Here is an 11,598-nt window from a genome sequence, read left to right on the forward strand (position 1 = left end):
AGATGAAGGAGATCATCTTGGACTTCAGGAAGAACCGTCCTAACCACGCTCCACTGCTCATTAACAGCTCAGCAGCACCAAGTTCCTGGGGCTGCACATTACAGACACCCTCACCTGGAATGTAAACACCACCTCACTGATCAAAAAGGCACAAAAGCGCTTGGACTTCCTGGGGAGGATGAGGAGAGCCCACCTGCCCCCACACATCCTCACCACCTTCTACAGAAGCACCATAGAGAGCGTTCTGACCAGCTGTCTCACTGTGGTGTGGAGGCTGCAGCGCCTCAGACTGGAAGACTGTGAGGAGAGTTTTAAGAACAGCAGAGAAGATCATTGGGGCTCCTCTTCCCTCCATTAAAGACATTTCATTCCAGCGCTGTGTGTCCTGACCCTGCAAGATTATAAATGACCCCTCACACCCCCACCATGGACTGTTCTCCCTGCTGGGAAGAGACTTCGAAGCATTGGATGCAGGTCCAGCAGATTCCAGAACAGTTTCTTCCCCACCGCCATTAGACTGACAGACAGATAGACAGACTATACAGTCATATGTTTACATCCCTTTTTTTTTCATACAATATTGTAATCACTGTTGCTTACCTTTCCAAGACTGCACTTTAAAAAATGAAATAGTCTAGAGAGCTGTACTTCACAAATTTTTATTTTTTTTAACACTTGTATGTACAAAATGACAAAATAAACTCTGTCTGGGTCTAAGTCTAAAATTGGCAACACTTTGAAAGTGTCCCCAAGTGCAGTCGCAAAAACCATCAAGCGCTACAAAGAAACTGGCTCACATGTGTGGACCGCCCCATGAAAGGAAGACTGAGAATCACCTCTGCTGTGGAGGATAAGTTCATCCCAGTCTCCAACCCTCGAAATGGCAGGTTAACAGCAGCTCAGATTAGAGACCAGGTTAATGCCACACCGAGCTCTAGCAGCAGATACATCTCTAAAACAACTGTTAAGAGGAGACTGTGTGAGTCAGGCCTTTATGGTAAAATAGCTGCTAGGAAACCACTGCTAAGGACAGGCAACAAGCAGAAGAGACTTGCTTGGGCTAAAAAACACAAAGAATGGACATTAGATCAGTGGAAATCTGGGCTTTGGTCTGATGAGTCCAAATTTGAGACCTTTGGTTCCAACCATGGTGTCTTTGGCGACGCAGAAAAGGTGAATGGATGGACTCTACATGCCTGGTTCCCACCATGAAGCATGGAGGGGGAGGTGTGAGAAATCATGTCTGCCAGCAAAAAAGTCACAACAAATGGAAGCATGAAGAGTGCACAATTATTTAAAAAAAATAAAAGAAGAATAAGAAATTGTAGGAGCAACTTTCCACCTTAAAGAGCAAAATAACATTCAAAATAACATAGGGCTCTCTGCATTAGGACAAGTCTCTGGTCCACATTAGGTCTATTGTGTATTTTAGAAGTTTCGTGAATATACCAGAAAATATCCTAAATAGGCGGCATAAAAAAGTACACATGTACACAAACGCAAAAAAGAGACGTGTGCAAATTCTCAGTCATTGGGGTCATGGAAACAACAGACAGGATTAAAACAGAGGCAACCAGATTTTCACCCAGTTTTTCTAAAATCATGTTGACACATGCAGGAGCCTTTGTCTATTCTTCTGTATAGGTCTGTATTCTTCCAATTCAAGCCTGTTTTGTGGACACATACAAATCTTCCTCATCTTATACTGAATCATTCAACTTACTTTCTATTAATAAACAGTGTCTGTAAGTGGTTGTGAGAGGAAGTGCATGAGGTTTTAGACTTGTAAAACCAAAATAAGACAAAGACAGACAAATAGAGACATTTAATTTGTCCAGCCATAGACAACTGAAAGTATTTCCTTTCTAGTCTTATCAACCATCAAAAAGGAAGCAGCACAAAATGCATCCACAGGGTATTCGGACTGGATGTGAAAAAAAATCAGTACATCTCGTGAGGCATCCATGAATTTCTATATATATCTCAGTAAGTTTGTTTTCTCAAAATCTTAATTGCTTCCTTGTACTAAGAGAAGAGTTGGAGTTCCACTGCTATATCCCATAGCATTGCAATGTTCAGCTCTGGTGGTTCTCATTTCCTGTGAAACAAAAGAAGGAAAGGGAGGTCAGAGCTATGAAAATATTAAAGGAACAGTAGTAAAGGTAAAGGAGGGTCAGACACACCTCTGTCAGAGCTGGTCTGTGGACACAGTGGATGTACGGCTTGGGTTCTGTTTCAATCTCTCCATTGAAGGTTTTGTAACAGGTTGTGCAGTCAATGAGCGGCTGCATGAATGCACACAAACAAAACAGCAGAGGCATGTCAGAGCAGCCCCCCCACTGGAGCCGCATTCCACAGCTTTCTTGATTTCTACTTAAATAACAGCTGGAACATCATGAATCTCACTGTGCAGTTGAGCTTTGCCTTCCTTTAGTTATGCAGATTAAACATAAGATTAAAAAAATAAGATTAAAACCTAAAGCTTACCCTGTCTTTTCTGAACTTGCAACTTGCGGAGTCAACAGTTCCTTTCTGGCACTTTGTAGCTTTAAGGTGGAAGTTGTGGTAAATGTATTTCACATTAAAGCCGGGCTGAGGAGAAAATGAAGCAACAATGATGAGCTGTTCTATCACCTCATTTTAAAAACTTTTCCACACGGGATTTTGTTTCTATTATGCCTCCAGTTGCCTCTATTTTATGATATATTGAAAATAAAACAGGAATGTACCTCAGATTCTGACTTTTCCACACTCCTGAAGAAGATAAAATGATGCAAGATGCTGGCGTGGGAGTTGATCTTCTCCACGGCCAAATCCACTCCCTTCTTGTAGAGTTCAGGGAGATTGTTGTAGGAAGCATAGGAAGGAAAGGCTAGAAACCCGAGGCTGAAGAGCCAGAGCAGGAAAACAGCCATGGTTGTTTGCCTGAGTGTGACTGGGACTGAAAGTGAGGCAACCAACCCACGACCAGCTGACTTTCTGAACAGAGGGGGAGCAACCAGCCTCCTTTTCTTACTGGATTAAATCTGAGGGTTACGAGCTGGATCATGCCTCCCTGTTGATCCACAACATTCCTTACCGTCAACAGTCAGATTCTGCACATTAGAAAGTTTCCCTTAGTCTTGTAAACAAACTGTTATGTAATCAAGCCTTAAACAAAAGGAATATATATATATATATATATATATATATATATATATATATATATATATATATATATATATATATATATATATATATATATATATATATATATATATATATGTAAATCTGTAAATAGCCAAACCATTTAAAGCTTACGGAAAAGCATATTTAGAAGTGGGGCCAAGGGACAGCCACATCTTGAAATACAATGTAATTCACAATTTATTTATTGTACATTTTACTTTTTTTTTTAAATCAGAAATGTCTTATTTAGGTATTTGTCAACTTAAATCAAATGACAATTACATATTTGCCTGGATAAATTGGAATTATATGTGCATGTCAAACATCCAAACTGAAGTAGAGCACAGGCTTTTAGCAGCTGTGTTTCCAGTTAAAAACTGTACAAACCTTTTATATTCTGCTAATGTAAAAAAAAATATATAATTCTGCTGTTGTTGGTTTCAATTATACAAGAAATTGAGTTATCATGTGAATAAGTTTGTTCACATAAACATGCAAAACCATCATCCTTCAACCACTTCCTGTTTATTTTTAAACATCAGTAATATTTGTTTGCTCTCTGATCACATGAATGTGATGCAAAATAAAAAAGTTAAAGACATTTCCATTAGCAGTTTTGTGAAAAAAATTAATTTTAATATGGCCAGAAAAATTATCTCAACCTCAACACAAAAACGTATCAAAAATTGTTTCTGTTCAATGATTTTATATCCGTTGTCGTCAATGGAAACACAACTAATATAGGAAGAGTGGAACATTTTGTGAGCCGAATAAATTTGATCAATTGTTGTTACATGCATTCATTATGCATTACCGGTTGTTGAAAAAAAAAACTGGACTTCCAAAACGATTGCAAAAGAAAACGAAAGACTTAACAGTAGAAACTGTAATATCTACTTATAAAACTTTTATTTAACAAAATAATATCCATAATCTTTTAAAAATGCAGCTTAAAAACGATCCCACTTTATATCTAGTCAAAACTTTCTGTAAAGATTATCATCATTTTCGCAAAAGAATAGTAAAAAAATGTCAACATGAATATATGATGTACTTTATACAGATGAAATTTTGCAACTGTTAAAAGTATCTTTTTGTGGGTGTGCAGCTGACGCAGTGGTTATTGCACACGACCCATGTAGTCCCCGATCCGGGTTTGAATCCGGCCTGTGGTCCTTTGCTGCATGTCTCTACCTCCTCTCTCATACCCCCTTTCCTGTCAGCCTACTGTCAGAAAAACCAGCCCCTAGTGCCGTTAAAAAAAAAAACATCCAAACTGAAACTAAAGTTTTAATGATAATGAGCCAGTCAGTCAGATTTGTACACATCACCTCCTCATGTGTCCAAGATTTACAGCTCCAGCACTGGAACCAGACTTCCCTTCATTTTGAAAAAATGAGACAAAGTCCTGTCTTCCTCTTCTTCTGATTCAGTAATATTTTCTTCAGCTTTTTTCTTTTTTTTAGCCTTCTTGAGATAAATGTTGTACATTTGCCTCTTCTTCTGGTGTGTTAGTCAGAAGGGCAGTGGATCGCCATTTCTTGCCCTTCGTGTTCATCTTTCTGCAGCCTGCTTTTGCATGTGGCCAGACATCCACTGTAGAACAGTAAGTAGTTAAGGACTGGGTAAGATGTGGAGGCTACAGATGAGGCTGGAGAAGGAGTCATTGAGGGTGCAGGAGCAGATACAGCTAGTGGTGGTGATGTGGAGGCCACAGGTGCCGCTGATGTAGACCCAGAGTTAAAGAATAGAGATTGATTGTTCACCAGGGGAGGAGAACATTCAGGTTCTTTGAAAACATCCCTGCTGAATGGCCAGATCCCTGTGCAGCGGAACCCCTCCTGCAAATTTGATGGCGTTGCAGAAACACGGAGAGACTCCTTGACAATGCTTGGGATGTCATAGATGGTCATCATCATGCCAGGATGACTTTTTATCCATGATTCATAGGCCACCATCATTGCCTTTTTCATTTGCCCATACACAGTCCTGTAAAGAGGTTGCAGTTTATGAAAACTATGTGGCGGCAATGACAGCAGCACAATACCTTTGCTATGGCAGTAGTTTAAACTCTCAATGGAAAGGTGCGAAGGGTGATTTTCCAAAATCAGCAGAACTTTAGACTCTGGGGAGCTACAAGTGTGCATCTGGAAGTGTTTCAAGAACACAAGGAAGTCAGCCTCCTGCATCCATCCAGTGTGATTGGCTGTTCCTATACAGCCTGTCGCTCTATAACGGATAAAGTGGGGCTTGAAATGGATCGTTGGGAAAATAAACATTGGTGGTAATGTATTTCCAATCACATTCCCTGAGAAAGTGATTGTGACCAGTGTGCTTCGCTCAGTTGAGGTAAGAGCCCCCACCTGCTCCTCTCCACGCCTGAGCAAACCCTTATCGGGGGTCTGAGCTGTTATGCCCAATTCATCAACGTTCCAAATGTCCTGAGGTGCAAACCCGTGCTTCTCAAGAACTTTGCTGAGATTGTCAAAGAATTTGTCCACATTGGCCTGGTGGAAGCTGGAGGCTCTTGACAGACTTGAGACATGTGGCCGTCTAATTGAGAGGCCATTGTTCCTCTTCATAAAACCAGAGAACCAGTCTTCACCAGCCATAGCCTTTTCTCTCCACTGCTCAGGGAATTTGCACCCATAGTGAATGGCCAGCTGATAAGCAAACCTCCTAACCTGAAATTAAAAAGTTCAAGTGTTTAATACTATCCTACTCATTATCTTTAAGTCTAATTCTAGCCTCTTCTTCCCTCTTTGTTCTCAGACCTTTTTCTCATATCGACTTTATAAAACAGTTTTTCCCTTGTCTCTTACCTGTTTGGGACATAATCCAAAGTAAAGGTCAGCTGCCTCTTTTAAATACAGCCCGACCTTCTCCTCTTGTTCATTTGTAAACACTCTCCTGCTGCTCCAGTAGCCAACAGCTGGTAATTTATGTCCTTCTTCTTGTAGTCTCTCTCTCTTTTTGTGAAACCTGTACAGTGTGGTGTGACAGATCCCAAAGTCTCTAGCCACTGCCCTAACCGCTGTGCCTTCATCCCTGATGACGTTGGAGGCTTTCACCAAAATATGAAATGGGAATCCTCTGTCTGTGACCCTCCTTCTCACCCTGGGCATTCTAAAAAGAGTGAGACAGAGATGAGATAGAAAACCTTTAACCAATGTGTCTGATCTTGATTGAACTGTTTCAATAAACTTAATTGAATATGAATTTGCTTATACTGTATGTAGACCATCCATCCATCCATCCATTTTCTGTCATGCTTAACCTAAGATAGGACGCGAGGGGTGCTGGTGCCTATCTCCAGCGGGCAATGGGTGAGAGGCGGGGTACACCCTGGACAGGTGGCCAGTCCATCGCAGGGCAACACAGAGACAAACAGGACAAACAACCATACATGCACACAATCACTATATTCTCTAACACAGTGTGCTTAGTGTGTTGTGTGAAACTATCCAATAGTGCCGTGGCACCATCTCCAAATGAAACACCTTTCCATTCAGAACAAGCCAATGGACCATTTTGTACGCTTACATACTGATAATGAGAATCAGGTAACATTTTGGAGAAAGACTACAAAGGTAAATGAGACAGCCCTCAAAGCTAGCTACTTTGTAGCTTAGCTCCTAGCTGTGGCAGAAACATTAATACTGCCATCTTATGAAGCCATTTTAAATGAGATGCTTGGCTGGACGTGGCCAAATAGATAGCTAGACTGCCTGTGTTGGATTATGTTGTTTGCATAGTGAACTTTGTGAAGGCGCAATTTATCCCATCCCCTTGGGGAGCAGTGGGCTGCCATTGTGTTGCACCCAGGGAGCAGTCATGGGATAAGGGTTCTGCTCAGGAACCCAGAGTGCAGGCTGTGGGGATTGAAGTTTGCAACCTTCTCAAAGCACAAGTGCACTTCTCTAACCACTTGGCCGACACCAATTTTTGACAAATGAGGGGTCCGATTGCTCAAAGCTGCTTGCAAGTGATGAGTGGTGTGCAAAGATGGCATACCTGGTTGATATATTTAATTATCTGAATGACCTGAACACACAGATGCAAGGCCGAAATGAAAACCTGCTTACAAGGGCTGATAAAAAGAACGGGTTCCGTTAAAAGGTGCAGCGTGTTCACCTAGAATTTGCAAGATAGCAACACTGCTGCAATGTGCAAGGTGACTGGCACACATTTGAAAACACTTGAGAGGTTGTCATTTTATTTCCCTTCAGCTTTCGCATAATCCCGTGACTGGGTTAGGGAACCATACGGCTCAGAATCTGTTGCTGGAAAGAAAATAACTTTAAAGGAGAAAGAAACTCACTGAACTGAAACAAGATCGTGGTTTAAAGATAAACTTTGCTGATCTTCCTTAGGACAGGTTTCAGTTATCTGTTGCCAAGGAGTTCCTAACTCTGCCTAACAAAGCTATTTTGACTTTGTTCCCTATTACAGGCATGATTACAGACATGCCTTTAATCTATGTAATGGCAATGGGAAACAGGCCCACACAGTAAATGTTGCCATGTTAAAGTAAATCTTTAACACTGCAACATTTACTGTGAAGGGTTCACAGGGAGTATAAATATATTAGAAACTATATTATTAACTATATTTGTAATATGTACTATGTTAGAGCATCACTTTGGTTGGTGGTTTGCCCAAGTATTTTGTTAAAAGTAAAAATTGTGCTACGGCTCAAAAAAGGTTGAAAAACACTGCTCTAACAAACACGATTGTAAAAATGCAAACATGAACACGTGCACATATAACTCTGCTCATGATTAGCAGCATTATATAGAACTAAAAATTATTAAAAAGATGTTAAGAATACTATGAGACGGTCTATTTTATACTCACGGGGACAGCTGTTACCACAGCCCGCCTTCCTGTGAGCTGTGATAAAACCTCATGCCCTATTTATCTAGGTGATCTTGATACATGCTAATTGCATTAGGTAAAAGTAAAATTATTTAAACTACATAGGTTTGATTTAAATAATAAAAAACTGTGACAGCAGTAAAACAAAGCAAAAAAGCTCTAGCAAAAGAAACATCAAAAAACTTTCATACCTTAATCACACTTTTTTTCCTCTAATAAATCCTGGAGCTCTTGAATCTTCTTGCTTTTTCTCTTCAAGGGTTGCATTCAACTGAGCATGTGTGGTATGAGTGTCATCACTAGATTGTTTCTGATTGGACAAAAATCCCGTATCGCAACCATCCTTTGTTGCTATGGTCCATACGCGCCCTTTTTTAAAGGTTGTTCTGTTGTGAAAAATCACACCAATTTTTAAAAAGTTACTAATAGCTCTGATTTATTTTTACAGATTTTTCTTCATTTCTAGTGGAAGTTATTTTAAGTGGTTTAAGGTAAGAACCAAAAGTTTTACTTGTGCACAAAGGCAAAAAAAAAAAGAAGAAAAATCATAGTAATTAATAAATAATAATCACAGAATGCTAAATATATTTACTGAAACTTTTCATTAAGTGAACAAATAAATATTATATTTGGTGATTTCCTGCTTAAACCCACAGCAAGTCACTTGTGGAGCGGAGCCAACACACCAAGCCATTCTTTTTTTATTGGTTGTTTAAAAAAAGATTATATATATATATATATACAGGTGCTGGTCATAAAATTAGAATATCATGAAAAAGTAGATTGATTTCAGTAATTCCATTTAAAAAGTGAAACTTGTATATTATATTCATACATTACATACAAACTCATATATTTCAGATGTTTATTTTGTTTAATTTTGATGATTACAAATGACAACAAATGAAAATCTCAAATTCATCATATCAGAAAATTAGAATATTACTGAAGACCAATAAAAACAAAGGATTTATAGAAATGTTGGCCAACTGAAAAGTATGAACATGAAAAGTATGAGCATGTACAGCACTCAGTATTTAGTTGGGCCTCCTTTGGCCTGTATTACTGCAGCAATGCGGCGTGGCATGGAGTCGATCAGTCTGTGGCACTGCTCAGGTGTTATGATAGCCCAGGTTGCTCTAATAGTGGCTTTTAGCTCTTCTGAATTGTTGGGTCTGGTGTATTGCATCTTCTTCCTCACAATACCCCATAGATTTTCTATGGGGTTAAGGTCAGGAGAGTTTGCTGGCCAATTAAGAACAGGGATACCATGTTCCTTCAACCAGGTACTGGTAGCTTTGGCACTGTGTGCAGGTGCCAAGTCCTGTTGGAAAATGAAATCTGCATCTCCAAAAAGTTGGTCAGCTGCAGGAAGCATGAAGTGCTCTAAAACTTCCTGGTATGTGGCTGCGTTGACCCTGGACCTCAGAAAACACAATGGACCAACACCAGCAGATGACATGGCACCCCAAACCATCACTGACTGTGGAAACTTTACACTGGACTTCAAGCAACGTGGATGAAGTGCCTCTCTTCTTTTCCTCCAGACTCTGGGACCTTGATTTCCAAAGGAAATGCAAAATGTACTTTCATCAGAGAACATGACTTTGGACCACTCACCAGCAGTCCAGTCCTGTTTCTCTTTAGCCCAGGCAAGACGCTTCTGACGCTGTCTGTGGTTCAAGAGTGGCTTGACACAAGGAATGCGACAGCAGAAACCCATGTCTTTCATACGTCTGTGTGTGGTGGTTCTTGAAGCACTCACTCCAGCTGCAGTCCACTCTTTGTGAATCTCCCCCACATTTTTGAATGGGTTTTGTTTCACAATCCTCTCCAGGGTGCGGTTATCTCTCTTGCTTGTACACTTTTTTCGACCACATCTTTTCCTTCCCTTCGCCTCTCTATTAATGTGCTTGGACACTGAGCTCTGTGAACAGCCAGCCTCTTTAGCGATGACCTTTTGTGTCTTGCCCTCCTTGTGCAAGGTGTCGATGGTCGTCTTTTGGACAACTGTCAAGTCAGCAGTCTTCCCCATGATTGTGTAGCCTATAGAACTAGACTGAAAGACCATTTAAAGGCTTTTGCAGGTGGTTTGAGTTAATTAGCTGATTAGAGTGTGGCACCAGAGGCCATCAATTTTGAACCTTTTCACAATATTCTAATTTTCTGATATGATGAATTTGAGATTTTCATTTGTTGTCATTTGTAATCATCAAAATTAAACAAAATAAACATCCGAAATATATGAGTTTGTATGTAATGTATGAATATAATATACAAGTTTCACTTTTTAAATGGAATTACTGAAATCAATCTACTTTTTCATGATATTCTAATTTTATGACCAGCACCTGTACACATATTTTAACAAAAATGTAAAGGTAACACTTGGTTTTGCTCTCATTGTTTATTAGATGAAGTCCAAGGTCTTACACTTTTTCCCCATCAACAATACCACCATTTCTCTCAAATATTGTTTACAAACTAGTCTAAATCTGTGATAGGAAGCACTTCTCCTTTATTGTGACAATCCATTCATGTTCGTTGCACTCATGGAGGTCTACACCTGACTCCAGTTCGTTGTTGTAACCGACATGAGTGGGCAAATGCTCACATTAGTTGGCATCTAGCACATTGGAGAGTCGTTCTCTTCACAGATGATTCCCAGTTTACACTGTTCAGGGCAGATGTCAGACAGCGTGTGTGCCGTTGTGTGGATGAGCGGTTTTCTGATGTCAGTGTTGTGGATCCAGTGGCTAATGATGGCGCCGTGGTTATGGTATGGGCAGGCGTCTGTTACGGACGAAGAACACAGGTGCATTTTATTGATGGAATTTTGAATGCACAGAAATACCCTGACAAGATCCCAAGGCCCATTGTTGCGCCATACATCCAACATCACCACCTCATGTTGCAACAGGATTATTCATGGCCCCATGTTGCAAGGGCACAATTCTTGGTACAATTCTTGGGTACACAATTCTTGGAAGCTGAAAATGTCCCAGTTCTTGCATTACTCACCAGACATGTCATCCATTGAGAATGTTTGGAATGCTCTGGATTGGCATATATGACCAGCTACTGCTACATCCAGAGACTTTGCACGGCCATTGAAGAGGAGTGGACCAACATTCCACAGGTCACCATAGACAACCTGATCAATCAAATCTCAAATCCGGAGACATCTGTGGCATTCTGCTCTTTGATAAAACTGCAACAATCAGAGTGGCCTTTTATTGTGGGCAGTCTGACACACTATTGATATGGCACATCTGTGAGGTGGGATGGATTAGCTCAGCAACGGAGAAGTGCTCACTATCACAGATTTATACTGGTTTGTGAAAAATATTTGAGGGACATGGTGATATTGTGTGTGTGTGTGTATATATACATTCTCTCTATTTATATATAATATCTTAAATTAGATGCACCTGTTTGGGGTCGTTAGCTGCATAAAGACATCTGTTTACCCAATATAATCAGTAAGAATCCAGCTATTAACATGACCAAGACCGAAGAGCTGTCTAAAGACACTACAGACAAAATTGTACA

General features: G+C 40.1%; 1 protein-coding gene across 1 annotated transcript; it reads right to left on the minus strand.

The window, feature by feature from the left end:
- Positions 1 to 3,987: 3,987 nt before the first annotated feature.
- Positions 3,988 to 8,311, minus strand: LOC119791640. The gene is made up of 3 exons (XM_038297858.1): positions 8,238 to 8,311; positions 5,991 to 6,294; positions 3,988 to 5,852 (listed from the first exon to the last, which is right to left on the minus strand). The coding sequence occupies exons 2-3, from the start codon at positions 6,291 to 6,293 to the stop codon at positions 4,680 to 4,682; spliced, it is 1,476 nt and encodes a 491-aa protein (XP_038153786.1). The 5' UTR covers position 6,294; positions 8,238 to 8,311; the 3' UTR covers positions 3,988 to 4,679.
- Between the last annotated feature and the right edge of the window lie 3,287 nt (positions 8,312 to 11,598).

The sequence above is a fragment of the Cyprinodon tularosa genome, unplaced genomic scaffold (assembly GCF_016077235.1).
Source record: "Cyprinodon tularosa strain WSP-4 unplaced genomic scaffold, ASM1607723v1 ctg4, whole genome shotgun sequence".
Lineage (NCBI taxonomy): Eukaryota > Metazoa > Chordata > Actinopteri > Cyprinodontiformes > Cyprinodontidae > Cyprinodon > Cyprinodon tularosa.

Excerpts from the sequence above, each read along its gene's own strand:
- LOC119791640 (XM_038297858.1), bottom strand. The coding sequence starts at position 6,293 with ATGCCCAGGGTGAGAAGGAGGGTCACAGACAGAGGATTCCCATTTCAT. Across the intron at positions 5,853-5,990 it reads TTGGATTATGTCCCAAACAG|GTTAGGAGGTTTGCTTATCA; the intron begins GTAAGAGACAAG and ends TTTTAATTTCAG.